The following is a 21687-nucleotide window of genomic DNA, read 5'->3' as shown; positions in this document are numbered from 1 at the left end:
GGATTTAGGTTGTTTTTCTTTCATGAGAAAGTAATGATTATTTTTTTCTCGTCAATACATGAGTGATAATTATTTCTCTTGAATTAATCATTTTTTAATGTAAATTGGGGACGTATGATTATTTGATGAAAAGATTCTTGATGTGTAATCTATAAATTAAAAGACAATTTGCTTTGTTTATTTCTTTTTAGAAATGAGTCTCTTGAGTTCATATTTTTTATGTACACTGGTCCAACTCTGAGAAAATTTAATTGAAAATCATTGCCAAGTCGACTAGGTCATATTGCTCATAAAAGTTATAAAGGTTATTATTTTTTTTTTTTTAAAAATAGAGCATGTGTTTGAAAAAAAAAAAAAAAAAATTAGCATGAAAAGAAAAGAAAAATCAAAAGAATGCTGAAAATCTTTGATAAGGAAAAAGCTAAATATTGAGACTAGTTCGAAAGCTCCTACTAGACTTTGAAGAGAAGCTAATTGAGTAAAAAGAAAAGAGGAGATAAGTCGAAATAGAGAATTGTTTTTTACTCTTTAGAGTGAAAGTCATCTTACTTAGTAAAATTTGCTCAAAACAATTTTATTTTGATACTTTTTGATCAATATGATTTAGACAATTGGTCAATGTATTTTGATTGAAATTGATGAGATTGGATTGCACACACACATATGTGAACTTGTTTGGTAAATTTCTAAATTTTTATAAAAATTGCAAGTTAAATTTCATGTTGTGATTGAATGCTCACTACAACATATTAGGTTTTTACCAACGCTTTTTCTAGGATCGCTTGTATAGGTCTAATATTACCAGCGCTATAGGTGTAATTGTACCTATAGGTGTAATCGCATATACCAGCGCTTTTTTTAAAAGTGCTAGTATAGGTGTAATAGTACCAGCACTTTTTGTAGGAGTGCTGGTATAGGTGTCCCCATTTTTCTACTTCCCTCCATTTTTTTACCTCCCCTCCATTTTTTCCCTCCATTTATATATAGAATATTTGGGCCCTAAAACTACGTCGTTTTGTGGGGAATTAACATAGTATTCTCCACTTTCCCATTTCAATTTACAATATAGCCCTAATCGCATTTTGCAATAGCCCTAATCCATCATCCGTTCTCTCGCCTTCTCATCACCGGTCGCGCCTTCCATCACAACTCTCTCATCACCGGTCGCACCTTCCATCACAGCTCTCTCATCATGCCTTCCATCCCAGCTCTCTCAGTCGTTCTCTCGCCTTCCATCACAGCTCTCTCATCACGGTCTCGCCCTTCCATCACCGGTCAACGATTCGAACTTCTTAAAGTGAAAGCTTGAACCATCACTCTCTCTGTCTTCCTATTCCCAACCCAACCATTCCTATTCCAGACATCATCTAAGTAGATTTTGAAGCAATTCGGCTTCGAGTGCGTAGGGGAAGAAGTGTCGTCATCAAGCCGAGAATACGGAAGCAGCCAAAGCAGTAAACAAGATCAGGTGGGTTTGATTTGAGATTTTTATTATACCATGTCAATTTATAGAATGAGACTTCTTATATTTATATCATTGCGTATGAATAAAATTCATAAAAATCTAGAACAAATATTGCTTAAAGGCACTTCTATTTATTTATCAAGTATTATATGAACTTTCAACGATAAGCATTTATTTTGACTCTAATTTGATAAACAATGAAAATTATTACTCTCCCCCATTTTCATTGATTTTCTTTTCCCGTGTTTATAATTCTCCAAGTACGAATCATGAAACCCTAATTTCGAGTTGATGAGGAATGAAATTTGTTGACAGCTTAGCGACCGGAGAATTTGGGAGCGCAACTATGATCATTGCATAGTGTTCCAATGTAATAATTTTCTCAATGTCAAAATGATGAAAAAACCAAACTTACCATTATTTAGGTTGGGGTCATTGTCCATAGCAAGGAGATCTCAAAAGAGGTCGTACTCATAAAATTATAGTTCTATTGATGAAACAAAAGTTGTTTATAAGTGTCGTGTAACTAAATAACTTATATGCACAAAATCAGTTTAATCACAATTGATCGAAAAATCGCAGTGTAAACAAGATTAGGTGGGTTTGATTTGGAATTTAGTTCACGCAACAACGCATCCTCCCAATTTCAATGATTCTGCAACCACTATTTGATCTCATTCTGTACCTAAGATTGTTGTTTTCAATTTTTTTTTTCTTTGTATAGGAGGAAATAATCGATCGTAGCTTGGATTGTTGGAACAAGTTTTGTCGTTGATTAGTCTGATTTCGTTTTTCAGGTAATTTCTTTCTGTTTTTTTTTTTTTGTTTGTTTTTTTTTTTTTGTGTTCGAACATTGAGAAAACTGTATATAAATAATATACAGTTTGTTTTTAATTAAAATTAATAATATTATTTATTACTATTTTTTAATGTTTGGTGGTTAAAATAATACTGTATATAAATATCAATTAAAATTCAAACAAATCTCAATATGATTAGTTGGGAATCGAAATTGGATCCTCTAAGACAATTAAGGATACAAAAATATGGGGCTTAAAAATTCTCTTACTGTATACTTTTTCTGTACAGTTTTCTAAAAGAGTAATCTTTTTTTGGGACAGAAGAAGTATGTAGTAAGAATTTCCTAAAAGAAACGTTCTTCTTTAAGAGTTAAAAGTTTATTAAAAAAGACATCCAATATTCAAGAGAACACTTGAATATTTTATTAAGAAAATATTATAAAACGATTTGAACACAAAGTTTCACTCAACACGCAGAGCCTTTCAATAATTCTTATGAAAGATGACGCTACCTAACTCCAGTACTACCGAATTAAATCTCCATCAAATGCCATTCTTTTTTTCCCACCTAACTACTCCAGAATTAAAGGATTTGAGCTCAATAAATTGGCAATTTAATCTAACTCTCATTCATTGGAGATGAAGAATTGATGATCATCAAACCTACCACTTTGGCTGTCCCCACTACTAGTCATTTTAGTCTTTATGATCACGTAGATGTATAATTCACGTGCCTTAATGTAGAGAATCAAACTTCATAATCATCTGAATCAACAAAATGTCATTTGAACTTGTGTATTTGTGTTGGAGAGGGGTGGGAAGTGCTAATTAACTTATTATTATTATTATTCTTGACTTGTTTATTTACTTCTCCCTTGGTCCTTCACAAAAAATAAAATATATATATATATAAAATATTTCCAATAGTTTATTGAATATTCTGTCAGGTCAATTCTATTACTACTTCTCGGGGGGTTTTCTTTTATGAAGCCTTTTGTCATTTTTACACGTTTTATATTATATCAAGCTGGAATTTTTTTCATTGATGTACACTTATTTGTTCGTTATCAAAGAAATTATGATGTTGTCCATATATGCCACTATTAACATTTAATATCATATAAATACATAATCAACATCTGAAATGTAGCATTTTCAGAAACACTCTTAGTTTATACCACATTAAAATTTTCTTGCAGAGTACAGTGTTTTTGGATACTCTTTAATCCCGTTGTCCATTTACAAATCCTATTTTCTTTAATACTCACTTAGAGCTTCAAGGAACTGAGCTGTGTTAATTGTTGTGGTTACCCATCCTGCTGCATCAGACCACCTCTTAATTCTGCTAATGGAAAATAGTGTGGTCCTTTCTGCTTTTACACTGTAGTGTACAATCTTTATAATGTGTTACCCATCCCATTTTATATATCATAAAATGACTGATGTTGCTTCGGAGGCTTGCAGGTCCGAGGTGCTCTTGAAACTCTTGTTAGTGCTTTGACTCCAATTAATCATCTAAAAGGGCCAAAGAATGAGGTTCAACCAGCTTTAATGAACACTGATTTGCTTTCTAGGGAAGCAGAAAGCATTTCTCTTCTTCTAAGTCTGTTGGTGAGAATTAGATATCATGATCTTTGAACCTGAATAATGTATCTATTGAATTTTATTTTATTTTGCCTATACCTGCTCATTTTGTTAAGTATGTTTTTGGCAGTCGGAGGAGGATTTCAATGTACGGTATTATACACTTCAACTTTTGACGGCCCTTCTTACAAATTCTCCAAATAGGTACTCTTTCCACGGCCCCTTTCTTTCTTTTTAAAATTTTGGATCTCTGGATCATGGTAGAATAGAATTTGTTGAGTTCCTGTTCAGGTTACAGGAAGCCATCCTGACCATTCCTCGTGGTATCACTCGGCTTATGGATATGCTTATGGATCGTGAGGTATGAATTTTTTGCTGTTTATTTAATTTTATTTTCAAATATTTTATATTTTTACACCATAGTTCGACAAAAGTTTACGAGTGTTCTGGGCATAACCTTGATAATTTCTTGTTCAATGTCCTAAACATTAGCCATTCCCAAATAATTTATATTTTTATACCAATAATAGAAAATTTATCACAAGTTAGTGGACGTATATATTCAGTAGCGTTGTTTATTTCTTTTTCAATATCCTAAATATTAGGCATTTACTTTAATTAATCTAAAAAAATTCCTGAACTGGATTTTGCCTAATGGAACTTTCTGTCAAACAAAAAATGTGAAGTTTACGTCCTTTTGTCTTGTTCTTCTTGTTGTTGGATGCTGAAAAATATGTGGCTACCTTCTAGGTTATACGAAACGAAGCCTTGTTACTCCTAACTTACTTGACACGTGAAGCTGAGGTGAGCTCTTCGTTATTTTTTTTTGTCATTTTTGTTTTCTATTTCTGATCCAATCTCAAACTCTTGGTACCCTTTTTTGGTTCTGCTTCACTAACCGATATTCATAATGTTAGGAAATTCAAAAAATCGTGGTCTTTGAAGGTACTTTTGACAAGATTTTAGGTATTGTAAATGAGGAAGGGGGTTCAGAAGGTGGCGTCGTTGTGCAGGTGATTTACTGAACTACAATTTGTTCATTTATATAATTGTTTGTTTGACGGTTCTGCTATTTTCCTTTCTAGGTTTTTGGCTAATATTTCTGTTGCTATGCAAGTGATCTTATGAGAAGAATTAGTGGTATTGGTTATCTTTCCTTTTATGCCACTTCAATATTTACTAAGGTTTGAGTAGTCCACTTCAAACTGCTCAAAGTGAATGTACTAAGTACTACGAATTACATAAAAATTCCGACTTCCAAAGATTCCACCTTAGTTTCTACTTCTAGTGATTCCTTTAATGCCCTTGTCTACATTTTAACTTGGTTTATGCTTGATGGTTTGCTGTTCTTACGAACCATCTTGCGTGCACCATCTGCACCTTAAAAATCTTCTACCATCATCTAATTCTGATTGTGTTGAATTCTCATTCATATTTTCAAGCATTTGAAGTGCACTGTGAGGAGTTTAAATATATGACTGATAATGTTGCTGATATATTTGTCATTGCACAGGACTGTCTCGAATTGTTGAACAATCTCCTATGTAACAATGCATCCAATCAGGTTTTGGGCTTTCTATTGTTTTCATTATTACTGTGCAGTTCTTTCTGTTGCTAACCGTGGTCGGTATTCTATAGGTACTTTTGAGGGAGACGTTAGGCTTTGATTCCATATTGCGCACAATTTTTAGCATTCCTTTAATTTCTAGCATTTTGTCTGTAAATGAAGTGGGTGTGAATATTTTGAAGCTTTAGATTGTATGAAAGTTCAAAGGTATGTACAACTATATTTTCACATTGTGTAATGCACTGCTGTTTCAGAACACTTTGGCTTTCATCATTACCAATTTATTATCTAATTACTTTTCTGTTCAGCTGTTTCTGGATTCTTGTTCTATTATTCATTTCATTAGATCTGTCCGGATGTTTCATAGTAATACTCATGGTAGTTCAAACTTTTTTTTTTTTTTTTTTGGCAGGAAAACATAAAAGAACTTCAAAAAAGTTACTCTGACTCGCCTATTGGTAGTTCCAATGATTTGTTCTCCATTGTGAGGGGAGAAGAGAGAACTGGTTGTGTGCGGATACTTGGCTTCGGGCCTACACCAAGCGATGTTTGGGGGCCCTCTCCTAGTAAAGTTGAACTAATTAATAATGCGAAAAAATCTGATGAGAGGCACGTGCTGCACGCGTAGAGTTGCAGGAGAGCATTTCAAAAATGCAAGCCGAGTATGACAACAAGTTGGAAAATTTACGAGCCAACTATGATAACATGTTAGAAAATTTACAACAACAGGTGGTTATGCTAATGCAGATGCAACAACAGTGGACAGGTATATTTATTATTAGTTTTACTCTTTATTAAATATATGTTTACTTATGCCAAGATTTCATGTATTTTGTTTTCTTATTTTGAAGGGTTTTGATTCTTTAAATGCTCCTCCTAGAGTATCCCCAAATTCATTTTATAGTCGTGATGTCAATTCAGTTAAGGTTATGAACTTTTAATTTCTCTTATATATATGTTAAATTTTCATTTATTATAATGTGTGCGTAATGAATTTATAAAAAAATGTAGGGTAATTCAAATCTAATGGGCAACAAGACTTGTTGAAGTTGAAGATGGGGTCATGGCTGTGCTTTCTGAATTTCCTTCACCTTGGATGGGTTCTTTTTGAAAAACTTGTACTACATTTGTTAAAAATTCTTAATTCTTTTTGTCTGACATTTAGTAGCTTTATTTAGACAATTTGGATGGTATATTGGCAGGTTAACTTGTGGTTGTATTAGTATACATTTTTGCTTTTTGGTTGACATTTATCAGCTTAACTTGTGGTTGTATTAGTAGCCAATTTTGATGGTAATTTTCATATTGGCATGGTTAACTTTGTGGTTGTATTATGTAAAAACAATTTGGATGGTATTTTTATATTAACTTGTGTTATGTTGGATGACATTTAGTAGTTGGTAGTTGCAATAGTTGTACTGATATTTTTTCCCAAAAATTAAAAATAAAAATATATATATATATATATATAAATTATTTTCCAAAAACTATTAAATATATATATATATATATATATATAAAAATAAAAATAAAAATAAAAAAAAAGAAACCCTTTACCAGCGCTCTTTTAAGAAGCGCTGGCATAGGGGGGGGGAGGAAAAAAAAATTAAAATTACCTTTTACCAGCGCTTTAGCAAAAATCGCTGGTAAATACACTCTACCAGCACTTCTGTAGAAAGCGCTGGTAAAGTCTTTTTACCAACGCTTTTCCAGAAAGCGCTGGTAAATACTCTATGCCAGCGCTTTCTGAAAAAGCACTGGTAAAAGGATTTTACCAGCGCTTCCGAAAAAGCACTGGTAAAGGCCTACAGACACTGGAATTACCAACGCCTTTTCAAAAGCGCTGGTAATTGAATTACCAGCGCTTTTTTAGACTTTTACCAGTGCTTTTGAGCGTTAGTAAAAGCCAGAAATGTTGTAGTGGCTTGAGAATTGATTAGATTGAATAATTTGTGGTGTCTAAAAATTTTGTATTTTCAAATTCTCTTATATTCTTTTGAAATTTTTGGATCTCATGTATGCTTCAAATTAATAGAAATTGCTATCTCATCATTTTTGATCCAATATCAGAAAAATAAAAAATAAAAATTTGAAAAACAATCCAAAAAGATTTTCCTTTTAGGAAATTTTGTTTTTAATTGGTTGGAGATATCATGTGTGTGATTTTGACCATGATTGGTCTTATTTATATTATTCATGAATGATAGTTTTGATCTCTCTTCTTGTTAATTCTCCCACATTATTTTTTTTCCCTTCTTTTTTGGACTTTATTTGTCAATTTGTAACAAAAAGGGAAAGAAGTGTGTATATTTGACGGGGAGAGTTTCTAGAATTGTGGGGGATATATATATATATATCTTGAGAATGCGGTTACAGGAAAAAAAAAAATAAATAAATAAATAAAAAATAAAAAATAAAAAAAAATAAAATAAGCGCAAAGAAGTTGATTACAGGGAAAAATGAGGCTCAGAATGGTGATGCTCTCTCTAACCAGAGTGAAATTAATCTTCGTTCCCCAATTTGCTGTGTTATGGGTCATGTCGATGCTGGCAAAACCAAGCTGCTTGATTGTATGTGAGGCACTAATGTCCAGGAAGGTGAGGCTGGAAGGATTACTCAGCAAATTGGTGCGACATATATTCCTGCAGAGAACATGCGTGAGTGAACTAAGGAATTAAAAGATGATGTAAAGCTGAATGTTCCAGGTCTATTGGTTATTGATACACCTGGACACACAGAGTTCACTAATTTACGGTCTTGGGGTTCAGATTTATGTGATATTGCGATTTTGGTGGTTGACATAATGCAGCATGAGTTAAAACCGCAGACCATTGAATCACTACATCTTCTGAAAATGAGGAACACAGAATTCATTGTTGCGTTGAACAAGGTGAGATTACAATGTAATAATACCTTCTGAACCTCCATTGCTTTTGATTTTGTTCCCTTTTTAGGTTTGATTTTGTTTCTTTGATTTCATAATTTGCAGGTGGATAGACTTAGTGGGTGGAAAACTTGCTGCAATGCACCGATCCGGAACACAATGGAGAAACAATTAAAATATGTTAAAAAAGAATTTAATGAGAAGGTCACTCAGGTCATATAAATCCCTCCTTTTCTTTAAGTATGATATTGAACACAAAGGGAAAAAGAATAAATTCTGATATTCTCTTTTCATATCACGTGTCAGTTTACAGGCCTATATGTATAGAAGTGTCTTACAAATTCTAAAGAAAAGATATATACAGATCATAATTCCTATAATATAATTTAAAAAAATCAACTATTTAACTATAGATAATTCCTAAAAATCTTTACTAACTAATTTCCTAACAATTTAGCCTTGATCTTTCCACACTCCTCAAGTTGGCTCGAAACATATCTTGCATTCCAAGCTTGCATGTAAGATTGTCAAATTTCCCCTTCGATAATCCTTTAGTGAGGATATTTGCTACCTATTCTCCGTTAGGAATATAGGGCATACATATCACTCCTTCCAATTTCTCCTTAATAAAATGTCGATCAACTTCCACATGCTTAGTCCTTCATGTTGGACAGGATTGTGAACTATGTTGATTGCAACTTTATTATCACACTATAGCTTCATAGGCATCAGACTTGAGATTTTAAGATCTTCAAGTAATCTTTTCAGCCACAAAAATTCACAAATTCCATGAGCAACTATTATGAACTCAGCTTCTGCACTACTCCTTGCTACAACAATTTGCTTCTTGCTCCTCCAAGTAACTAAGTTGCCACCAACATAAGTACAGTAACTTGAAGTAGACCTTCTATCCATCACACTACCTGCTCAATCAACATCGGTATAGGCTTCAATCCTTAGATGGCCATGGTTTTCAAACAACAAACCTCTTCCATGTGATCCCTTTAGGTATTTGAGAATCTGGTAAACTGCCTCAAAGTGTTCTTCTCCCGGTGAGTGCAAAAATTGATTCACTGTGCTCACTGCAAAGGCAATATCTGGCCGAGTGTGTGAAAGATAAATGAGTCTTCCAACCAGCCTTTGGAATTGCTCTCGGTTCACCACTTTTTCTGCACTTGCTGCCTGCAACTTTAAATTGTTTCCACCAGTTTGCAGCCAAGTAAACCTATCTCCATAAGTAAATCCAACACATACTTCCTTTGAGAGACAAATATCCCCTTCTTGGATCTGGCAAATTTCATTCCTAGGAAGTATTTCAAAGCTCTAAGATCTTTTATCTCAAATTCCATTGCAAGAAAAGACTTCAAATCCTCCAATTCTCTTTTATTATCTCCTGTCAAAATTATGTCATCCACATAAACAATAAGTATGGCTATCTTACTATCATTTGAATATTTGTAGAATAGAGTGTGATCAGCCTAACTTTGACAATATCTATGACCCTTAATAGCTTTAGTGAATCGATCAAACCATGCTCTGGGTGATTGTTTCAAACCATATAGCGATTTCTTCAATTTACACACCTTTCCAGCTCCATAATCATTTTCAAATCCTGGTGGTAGATTCATAAACACTTCTTTCTCTAGCTCACCATTTAAGAACGCATTCTTTACATCTAACTGTTGTAATGCCAACTCAAGCTTGCAACAAGAGACAACAGCACCCGTATGGAATTTACCTTTGCCACCGAGGGGCAAAGGTTTCCTGGTAATCTATTCTATATGTTTGGGGGAAGCCTTTAGCTACGAGTCTCCCTTATATCTCTCAATATTACCATTAGCCTTATATTTGACCGTGAATACCCATTTGCAGCCTACGGTCTTCTTTTCCTTTGGCAACTCAACAATCTCCTAAGTTTTGTTCTTATCAATAGCCCTCATCTCTTCCATAATTGTTGTCTTTCACTCAGTATGATTCAAGACCTCCTGTATAGTTCTAGGAATTGAAACACTAAAGAGATTAGTGATAAAAGCTTAATAATTTGGAGACAATCAATGGTAGGACACATATTTAGCAATATAATGCATGGTACAAGAGCGAGTACCATTTCTAAGTGCAATAGGAATATCAAGGTCATGAGAAAGGGTTTCTTCATTGCTGGTTTCAGGAATTAAAGATGGATTAAAGACAGAAATACCTGTTTCATTTAAGTTACCTTTATCCAGAGAATTTTCTTGGTAAGTAGTAGGCTGGTGCTCTTTATTTTGATCCTTCTTTCTTTGAGAGTAAACACAGAGCTCAGATTGAGGTTGGATTTGAAGAAGTTCTCCCCCTAAAGTGTAGTCTATAATGTTTGACTCAATAGACTTTGGAGAGGTTCAGTAGGTAAGGTAGAGTTTGGTGAAACACTCGGCAATGGTAAAGAGCCCAACACTTCTCAAAAATGGTCTTCCCTCTCAATACTCTCCCCTTAAAGAGTATTTTTTGTGAAATAGGGTTAAGTCTCAAAAAAGGTCACATCCATACTCACAAAGAATTTTTTAGAGGTGAGGTTAAAACATTTATACCCTTTCAATTTAAGAGAGTACCTAACAAACACACACTTTTCAGCCCTAGTATCGAGTTTTGAACTGTCCCGTGTATGAACATGTACAAAAGTAGTACATCCAGACACTTTAAAAGGTAATGAGGTGAAGATCCTAATATGGGGAAAAACTGACAGAAAGTTGTTTAAGGGCGTCTCAAATTTCAACACCCTAGTTGGCATTCTGTTGATCAAGTATGAAGCTGTAAGAACAGCTCACCCCATAGATATTTAGAAACCCCCATAGTGAACATTATTGCCCTAGCAACCTCGAGTAAATGGCGGTTTTTTTTTCTCAACTATCCCGTTTTGCTATGAGGTATTAAAGCAAGTGGACGGATGGAAAATATCATTTTCTTTCAAAAAATCACCAAGAATAGAGTTAGAGAATTCTTTTCCATTGTCGGTTCTACATACTTGAATTCGGGTTTAAAACTGGATTTCAATTATGGCATAGAACTCTTTAAACACTCTCACAGCCTCATATTTTTTTCTTAAAAGATCACTCTAGTATGGTCATCAATAAAAGTGATTAACCACCTAGTTCTAGTCATATTAGTAGCCCAATAAGGCCCTCACACATCACTATGAATCAAATAAAATGGTTTAAATGCTTGATATAAATGAGAAGGATAAAAAACACGATGATGCTTTGATAATTAACAAGATTCACATTAAAATAATAAAGGATTTAAATTTTTGAACAGGGATGAAACAAATATTTTAAGTAAGAGAAATTGGGATGGCCTAACCTATAGTACCATAACATTATTTGACTTTTAATAGAAATAGAAATATCACTACTACTTGTAGCTTGAACTTGTCCACTCTTGAAGATTTCATTATTAAAATAATAGAGTCCATCAACCATCCTAGCATTGCCAATCATCTTCCCCGAATATAGGTCCTGAAATTCATAGTGAGAATTAAGAAATTTGATAACACAGTTGGAATCCTTGGTGAGTTTACTAACTGATGAAAGATTGCATGAAAGGTTAGGCACATGAAGGACAGATTTTAAAACAAGATTTTATGAGACAATTATAGAACCTTTTTCCTGCAATTGGAGACAAACTACCATCAGTAATACAAATTTTTAAGTGACTAGAACTTGGAAAATACATATTGAACAAATGTGATAAACTAGTCATATGATCAGATGGCCCAGAATCAATGATTTAAGGTGCCGAATTTAAAGAACTAGTGAGAGCACTTAAAGAACTACCTTTTTCAGCAAGAGACCCTAGGGAGAAACTTGAAACTTGAGTTTGGTTCAACAGTTTGGAAAGATGATCAAGTTGCTCCTTACTGAATAGAGATGTCTCGGTTTTAGTAGTAGCCTATATTCCACGCCCATTCTTGTTTCCAAATCCGCCTACCTTCTAATTTGCTGGTTTTCATGTAGTTTCCAGCATATTTCTCGTGCGTGCCTTGGTTTGTTACAGAAATCACACAAGATCTTGGTTTTCTCTTCAATCTTCCGCTGTGGGTGATTTGTTGGTTTTGGATTAACTGCAGGTCCTGCCATTTCAATGGTTGTTACATTGAGTGCAGAGTTCTCACTATGAGTGTTAAAGGATTTCTTTCCCATCATCACCAACCTACGGCTTTCTTCCCTCCTAACTTTTGAGAGGACTTCTCTAGTGGTAGGAAGTGGCTCTTTGCCTAGAATATGTCCTCTCACTTCGTCTAACTCAGCATTGAGTCTAGCCAAATTCAAGTACATGGTCTTTCTCAACTACTTACTATCACCTGCACACTTCCATTCAAAATCATAAAAGAGGTCAAGTTGTTGCCACAAACCTTGTAATATATTGTAATACTTTGTAACAATCTGATCTCCTTGTCTTGTGAATTACTCCATTGTTCTGCCGATTATCCGATAAAATCAACAAATAGTCATCGTTAATTCTGGTCGTTTATACCAGAATTATAGAAGACTTATTATTCTATTTCTCTTCGTTGATTCTAGATGATTTTTGGTTAAATCCAATCCTCCAAATTACCACTCATCGGCTAAATGGACAGAATTTTCTACGGTGGTCTCAATCCGTAAAGTTGTTTATCCAAGGGCGGGGGAAGATTGGTTATTTAACTAGTGCAAAGCAGGCTGTAACGACACAAATCCAAGGATCCAGATCGCTAACCGGATCCTTACACGAACCCGAGGTGACACAAGGGTACTATGGTCATTTCACATTAATTTAATACTTTAATGTCCACTAAGGGTAAAACTGTCATTTTCCATAGTTATCCAATGGTTATTATAAAGTCCAGGGTTAATAAGGTCATTTCTCAACATCATAGTGGGTTTAGAACTTATAAGGGCAAAACGGAAATTTAACATGGTCAAACAGTGCCTTAGAACCCAAAAAGGGAAAAATAGTCCTTTACGATGGTCATTTAAGGATTAAAATCCCAAAGGGGTAAAGTGGACATTTACTACACAAAGTATAGCTTCTAAACCTTCCAGGGGTAAAACTGTCATTTTCTAGGCAAAATATAACATTTGTACCCTTCAAGGGTATTTCTGTCATTTTGGTTGAAGTCTGGGGTAATTATGTAAATATGCCAAAATTTGGAGTCAAATATGTAATTACACAGAAGTTGAGGACAAACAGTGAAAATTGGGTTTATTTAACCGATTAGATGTGTTATCTAATCGATCAGATGATCGTTCCACTGAACGTGAAAAATCCCAAATCCTCATCTGTGTGCACACTCCCCCATCTGTACGCACACTTCAGTGATCTGTGCGCACAGATGATTGGCTAAAATTTTACGACACCACTGTCAATTCCATCTAATCGGTTAGATGGGGAATGTAACCTGTTAGATGTTTCCCAAAACATAATCTAACCGATTAGATGCTGACCAAAAACAACGTGTTGATAAAAACACACCCTTTGCCTCGTTCCACTGTTACTAATGTGTGTGAACGTGAAAATAAAAACTCATGCCATCATCTAGTTCATCAATAATAGATTAAATCATTAGAATAATAAACACGTGAATCAACATTTAAGAATCGAATTATACAAATCTCTTTTTATACATCATCTAAAGAATTAAAATATAACAATAAAGCCACCATGGCTAAAATTACATAGCTTTAACATGAATGAATATCCTAATTACATCAACATCCATGAATGTATATAATTCACCGGTTCATCTCCAAATTTCTTGAAAAATGTTAATAAGAACAGCTCAGTAGAAAAAGTTTAAAGTACATTCCTAAAAATTCCGTGAACCATAACCAAAGAAGAGGAGAATAAGAAAAAGGGATCATGGGAATGTCAACCATAACATTAAACAATAGATCATTTCAAAATATGAGATGCAATTTTCCTCCTCTTTCATTCCAACCAAAATCTCATTGTGACGGCCCTGGTTTTTCAAGTCAGTGCATCCTGTGATGAACCGTAGCTTGACCCGATAACGGATCTGAAATGCGGAAGCAAAAACATAAACAAGATTTCCAGGGATATACAACATCCTTAGGATGACAAGGTGACCTTCCATAAGGTCACGGAACTCGAAAGAATCAATTGCGGAAGCTAAGATTATAAAATGGGAAGGGTACTTGACCAGGGGTAAAATGGTCTTTTAATAAAACTGGATGCAACCAAGCAAACCATTAGATAAACAAGAAAAAATTAATAAATCTAGACTCAGGAATCACTTGATTCGTAGTCCAGATGAAGAAGATATGAAACTCTAAAGTTTCATAAAATTAAACTTTTGGGTTTTAAATCAATGCGGCAAGGGTACTTGACCAGGGGTAAAATGGTCTTTCCAAATAAAACTATATACCTATCATACCATTAGATAGATAAGGAAAAATTAATAATTCTAGACTCAAGAATCACTTGATTCGGAGTCCGGATGAATAAGATATGAAACTCCAAAGTTTCATAAAAATAAATCTTTGGGTTTCAAATCAGTGTGGCAAGGGTACTTGACAAGAGGTAAAATGGTCCTTTTAGATAGAATTGGATGCAACCGTACAAACCATTGGATATACAAGTAAAAATTAATAAACTTAGACTCAAAAATCACTTGATTCGGAGTTCGGATGAAGAAGATATGAATCTTCAAAGTTTCATAAAAATAAACTCAAAATGGTGCTCAAGTGCTGCTGCCAGAAAATCTGCAGATGGAATAAAAAAATTACTGTCCAAAACAGAGAGTTGAAACGGGCTAGAAGATGATGTCTTCTGGAAAAACACGAAGAAGAAACCCCCTCCCCCCCCTCCCTAAAATCGAGTTTTCTACCGGACCACGAGGAAGAAAATGAAAAAAAACTCGCTGTGAAATGCCCAGAATACCCCTAAATCAGAATAAGCCCAAAAACAGCAAAAATGCAACTTTGCACCAAGTATGCATTTGACCCTAAATGCATTTCTAAGCTGAAACGAATATGCACGCAAATGTAATAAGTGATATGAAGTGCGCGGGAATGGTCTGCGGCTCCTAAAAGCCGCTGATGCAAAATATGACCTATCAACGGCCAAAAAAAGCTAAAATAAGGTTAAAAATGGAATTTTGAAACTTTAAAATTCATAATGAGGTCAAATGACCGATTTGCCCCTGGCCACACTTCAAGAAAAATAGAAGGGACCCGATGGAAGTGAAAAAGTGCAATTCCCACACCCGGTGCCAACATGGTGAAGTTATGACTTGCCATTTTTCAATTTTTTTCAATAAAATACCATGAAAGTAAAAGTGCATAGCTTACAAATTAAATGTCATTACCCTATGGCCTCATCTCATATATGTCAAATACATCGTAGAGGGTATACTTATGTACACGTTACATAAATAAAATCAAATTTACACATTTTGACATATAAAGCTATAAATGGCATTTCAAGCCAACATTTACAAGAAATGAGAACTTCAAGTTTACAAATCATCCAAGCATGATGTGAATCCCGAATCTTGATCCCAGTACCTGAAAAATGTCCCCACTACGTGGATGAGTAACATAAAGCTACTCGTAGGAGATGAGCATGCAAAGACCTAATGTTTTACAAACCTATTAAGTTACGATAATTTAACTCAAATGGTCATGCTACCTAGCGTCTATGTCAAAGGTAAGACTCAGGGAGCATCCTAAGCTACCCAGAGTATTCCTAGCATAAACCACATTATTCATGTAGTTTAAACAACATAGGAGCATGCGGTACACACAACAAGACATTCAATATACAAGTATACATACCCAAGTATACAATTAACATTGAAATGCACTTAAGACAAGTATACAAGATACAAGTATACTAGGTTATCTAGAAAATAAATCATCAAAATACAAGTGTTCATACTAAGTACGCTAAGCAATATTGAAATGAAAGAATGACATATACATTGAAGTATACATTTCTAAGTATACTAAGCAATGTTGACATACATGGCATACAAGTATACAAATCCAAGTATACAATGCAAGAAATGAAGTATCATGCATCCTTGCACAAGTTAAAAGCAATCCAAGATTACAACTAGGAATTGAATGTGAAATCAACAATTGGTGGAAAGACAAAGAACATAAGGTCTCAATGACCAAGCAAGTGGTTCCGGGTTATTAGCCCACAAGGTACTACCTAATGCGCAACTAAACCCGGAATAAAACCGTTATATTGGTGATTTTGGGTTACTAGCCCTTAAGGTACCACCCGGTGTGCACTATATGAAATAGAGGGAACTCTCATTCCCTGTACTAGAGCCATGCCATAGCCGTAACAGTTTCCAATGTCTATACAAGCTTTCCAAAAAAAACATTAAGTTGTGTAACAAGTATATTACATATACAAAATGCACCAAAATCAATTGCCACGCACAACCAAGTCATGGAATACTCACAAGTCATGCCCAAGGCATTCAAACTACAATGGCATATTAAATGTGATATAAGTAAAATGTGAATACTTACAAGTTAAATTATAACTTCAACTCATGGAATATTATCATGTAAACATATAACAAGTTCCAAATTATAAATTAAGCAAGAATATGACATCAATACATGATTACCTCCACGTAAGCATACAAATGGAATTTAATTAAATTAAATAATTAAATTCTCAAGGTTATAAATCAACTCAAAAAGGTCCCAAAGTAATATATGCTAGTAAACAAGTCGTAGTCATTCCTAATATCAAGTTAAAACATAACCAAGCCAATGAAACCATTAAATGGATTTTAGTTAATTCTTTTAATTAAAATCCCTAAATTCTAAAACTCAACCAAATGCTCTCAATTTCAAGTATATCAAGGAACATGCCAAGACCTAATTTAATATCATACTACAAGTTAATTCTAAGCTAGATACAACTAGGTGAATTTAACTTTCATACAAGAAAATAATTAAAAAAAAATTTCAAAACTTTTTCAAATATTCTCAATTTAATATATATGGAAGAACATATCATATTTATCAACAATATCAAGTTGAAAATCCATTTAAGTGATTAAAACACTTAAAATAAAATTAATTAATCTAACTAATTAGTTATTACTAGATTTTAAAACAACACCAAATGCTCTCAAATTCACATATGTGGAAGAACATACTAAAGCCTAATTAATATGACATTACATTTGGGTTCCATGCTAGTTACAACCATTTTAATTAAATCTTCATAAAAAAAAATAATTAAATAAAAGTTGCAATGCTTTACCAAATACTCCAATTTTAATATATGTTAATGAACATATCAAGGCCTAATTTAATATCATGCCACAATTCAATTCCAAGCTATATACATCCTTGTAAATTAAATCTCATACAAAGAAATAAATATTACTAATTTTCTAGATTTGATACAAGGCATGCAAACAAGTTGTATAATCATGGCAAACACTCAATACAACATATACATAATCCTAAAACATCCCCTACCATAATTTGAGATGAAATCTCAAATCCCCACCGAAAGAAAAGTGCTCCAAATCCGACGATACTCATAGGTTATGTCGGGGACAACGAGGGAAGCAACTTTAACCTTTGAGGCACCATGAAAATCCAATCCCGAACTCGAAACTTGGACTCAAAAATGGTTGAAATCGGCTTCTAATAAGGGGGAAAGGAGCACCTCGCCAAGGCTTATGATAAAGCCTAAGCATCACGGCATTTTATAAAGGGGAAGAGGGTTAATTTGAGAAAAGAAGGGTGGAAGCACCCTTTGGTCTACCATGGCAGCTGCTGGAACATGGGAGAAGAAGAGGAAATGTTTTAATTTTTTTTTTATAACCCCCTATTTATAATGAAACCCTAAAAGTGCCCCGAAAGGGCCCCATCGGGTCCGGAAAAGTGGAATTTGCGCAGACGCGCTCAAACGAACCGAAATGAAGAAAAATGAACAACGGAAGAAATGACATCAAAAATCGAGTCCCGTGCAGGAAGATATGCCCCGAACAAGTTCGGCGCTAACCAAGCCCGAAAACCCTAAAACTAGGGAAAACATCCGGAATGAAATTCTAAGAGTACACGACTCGACAAAAAGTGAAAATAAATCTCATATGAGGATCCATGCTTAAAATGAGATATTTTGCAATAATCTTCATTAATTGCACAATGCTCCCTCCAAGAAAGGATAACTGCAAAACTGGCCAGAATGAAAATATCTTCTAAAAGATATTTTCTTAAAAACCCCTGATAAAAATATCTCTAAAAGATATTTATGAAAAAAAACCCCAAGAAACATTAATATTTCTGAAGAATCCTTTCATCCACACCCCTGCGGGAGAACGAAACAACCGGCGAGCTTTTCTCAAAAAGTAAAGGTACGCGTTTCGAGGAAATCAATTGGAGTGAAAACTCGTGAAGTCAAGACTCAACTCCGAACACTGAAAGTGAGGTTGTACCAACAAAGTGACAAACGGGAAAAGGACGAAAAGTGAATAGTGTCAAAAAAATGAAAATGTGGAAATGACTCGATCCTTAAAGGAAGTTGTCAATCTAAAGGAAAGAGTCAAATTGTCAAATTATATACATCAAATCCTTCACGAGTGGGTGATTGTAATGTGTCCACCTCTCATCCCTAAACCTTAATTTGATTGGTCTGTTCAGTTTGTGTGACGACCTTGATTTTTAGGCCAGTGCGTCAATGATGAACCGAAAGGATGATCCGGTAACAGATCCGAAATGCGGAAGCAAGAAATAAGACAACGATCTCCCAAGGCACAACACACCTCTGAGACACTTTGATGACCTTCCATGAGGTCGTGGAACTCAATGAAATAAAGTGCGGAAGCAAGAGATCGGAAAAATAACAATTAAGCCCCCAGGGGCAAAATAGTCATTTCTAAAAATATAGAATTGGGTGCTACTGAGCACACCACTAGGAAGACAGCAAAAAATTAACCAAGTTAGACCCAAGAATCACTTGATTAGGGGTCCGGATGAAGAAGATATGAAACTCCAAAGTTTCATAAAATCAAACTTTTGAGTTAAAATCAATGCGGCAAGGGTACTTTACAAGGGGTAAAATGGTCTTTTAAGAAAAAACTAGATGCAACTGAGTATACCATTAGATAGACAAGGAAAATTTAATAAATCTAGACTCAAGAATTACTTGATTCGGAGTCCGGGCAAAGAAGATATGAAGCCTCAAAATTTCAAAAAAATAGACTTATGGGTTCAAATCAATGCGGCAAGGGTACTTCGCAAGGGGTAAAATGGTCTTTTCAAATAGAATTGGATGCAACCGTTTATACCGTTGGGTAGACAAGAAAAAGTTAATAAACTTAGACTCAAAAATCACTTGATTTGGAGTCAGGACGAAGGAGATATGAAGCCTCAAAGTTTCATAAAAACCAACTTTTCCGGGTACGAAAATCTAGGCAGGAATAGTATTTTGACAGAAGGCAACTTTTGATTTTTTTTCCCAGAACTGAGGCTAAAAACAAACCCTTAAACGAACTGTTTTGGAAAAACACGAAGAAGAAACCCCCCTTAAAATCACGTTTTCTACCCGGTTCCACAGAAGAAAGGAAAAAAAAACACGCTGTAAAATCCCTAAAATGCCACTAGAACAGTGTAGGTCAAGAGGGACCCAAAAAGCTGCTACATGCATTTTTTTTTCCAAAATCAGACAGAACAGAGAGTAAAAACGGGCTAGTAGATGAATTTTTCTGGAAAAACACAAAGAAGAAACCCTCCTCAAAATTGAGTTTTCTACATGACAAGAGAAAGAATTCAAAAAAATCTCACTGTAAAATGTCCAAAATGCCCCTAGCTCAGTAAGGGGTCAAAAACTCAAAAAATGAAACTTTGCACCAAGTATGCATTTGGCCCTAAATGCATTTCTCGGAAGAGATAAGAAGGAATCTTTTCTTTTACTGTTTGAAAAAGTGGATGTCGGCAACGTTCACTGTTAGTGAATAGTGTGTCGGCAATTTACTTTCACTGTTGATGAAAAGCAGATGTGACATCTCTTCTTTGTCGTGTGCTGGATGGATTGCAGTCGATCATGGAGAAGAGTGACAGATTATCCTTCCATAGCGTTGATGAGATTATGGAGTTCATATTCATCAAGGGGAGGAGTACTGGCAGGTGATTGAGCATCAGCAATGTCCCAATCAAGGTTGATGTCATTGGTACCGCTGCGGATGACTTCGGGAACATCAATTGTATTAGCCACAATTTCTTTTAAAAAAGGCTTTGGCTGTGATGATATTATTTTCTGAATAATTATCATCATACATTGGAAGTGAAGTGACGAAGAGTCGTCGGCCATTATAACAATAACTGATGCGGTCATTATTATTAAAGGTTCTGTTTAGGATTCTGCGAGCTGTGTTTTGAAGATGCAATAGACTATGCATAGCCAGGTAATAAGGATCGATGTTGTTGGCGATCTCTAGTGATTTGAGAAGTTGGTTATGTTCATATTCATCGGCTTCTGTGAGTTTGAGAAACCAGATCTAATAAGGTTGGAAGAAACGAGTGTTTTCTCTCCATCCAATAGTACTTGAGATCCAAAAGGTGAAGGTTCGACTGTACTGCCAGTGAGAACTGATCTTATAGACCGTGGATTTGATCATAGCAGGGAAATCTTGATAAGAGTCGTGAGAGGAGAAAGTAATTTTGTTTATTACTCCCCAATCGACAGGTTCCATTGACCAGGGGAAACCAGGAAAATGAAAAGAGTCATTTTTGGGACTTGTTTCCCGTTATAAATGGCATCAAAGGTATTGATGTCTTCATGATTGGCATAATAAAAGTTTTTTATCATGGCAGAATGATCCAATGCTTTAGAAATGATGATTCTGAACAAAATTACTTTCTCCTCTCGCGACTCTTATCAAGATAAAATATCCATCAAAAATTAAATGTTCATTAAGCCTTTTATAGTTTATTACCATACGAGCTTCTCTATCTTTTCCAAACGCATACTAGAACCTCAGAAAGGTTTCCAAAGAATTCCTCTGGATGGGATAAATTACTTCCTCCTCGAACATAGGTTGAAACGAATGTGCACGCAAGTGTATTTAGTGTTTTTAAGCTTGCGGGAATGGTCCGCGGCTCCCGAGATGATCCGATGCAAAATTCGACCCCCCCAACGGCCAAAAAGGTGAAAATGCACGAGAATTGGGAAGTTTGAAAACCAAAATTAACAAATGATTTCAAATTACCATTTGGCCCTTGGCTACACTTCATACATGATTAATGAGACCCTACGAAAGAATAAAAATGAAATTCCCACACCCGATGCAAAAGTTATGACACAATGTTTAAGCATTTTTCAGCATTTTCATGTTAAGCCTTGAAAACGAAAGTGCATAGAAAGCAAG

At 34.7% G+C, this 21687-nt stretch overlaps 1 protein-coding gene and 1 pseudogene across 12 annotated transcripts; both read left to right on the top strand.

Moving 5' to 3' along the window:
• Nucleotides 1-1066: 1066 nt before the first annotated feature.
• Nucleotides 1067-6805, top strand: LOC132287327 (golgin candidate 6-like). 12 transcript variants are annotated; one of them, XM_059789790.1, is made up of 11 exons: nt 1072-1468; nt 2190-2262; nt 3730-3876; nt 3980-4053; nt 4141-4210; nt 4600-4653; nt 4767-4862; nt 5363-5413; nt 5488-5623; nt 5829-6182; nt 6268-6805. In XM_059789790.1, exons 3-9 carry the CDS (start codon nt 3817-3819, stop codon nt 5602-5604), a joined length of 522 nt encoding a protein of 173 aa, XP_059645773.1. In that variant the 5' UTR covers nt 1072-1468; nt 2190-2262; nt 3730-3816; the 3' UTR covers nt 5605-5623; nt 5829-6182; nt 6268-6805. The 12 variants fall into 12 exon arrangements, with proteins under 12 accessions (XP_059645816.1, XP_059645773.1, XP_059645807.1 ...); XM_059789824.1 differs by having other exon boundaries at nt 5488-6182; nt 6268-6336; nt 6428-6805; XM_059789783.1 differs by having other exon boundaries at nt 5488-6182; nt 6268-6342; nt 6428-6805.
• Nucleotides 6068-21687, top strand: part of LOC132269221 (eukaryotic translation initiation factor 5B-like) — a 45447-nt pseudogene continuing 29827 nt past the window's right edge.

Source organism: Cornus florida, unplaced genomic scaffold (genome assembly GCF_030987335.1).
Source record: "Cornus florida cultivar Cherokee Brave unplaced genomic scaffold, ASM3098733v1 CherokeeBrave_3.0.0_Hap2_Chr01, whole genome shotgun sequence".
In the NCBI taxonomy this organism is placed as follows: Eukaryota; Viridiplantae; Streptophyta; class Magnoliopsida; order Cornales; family Cornaceae; genus Cornus; species Cornus florida.
Note: the sequence above shows the minus strand (reverse complement) of the source record. Positions and strands in the feature narration are given on the sequence as shown.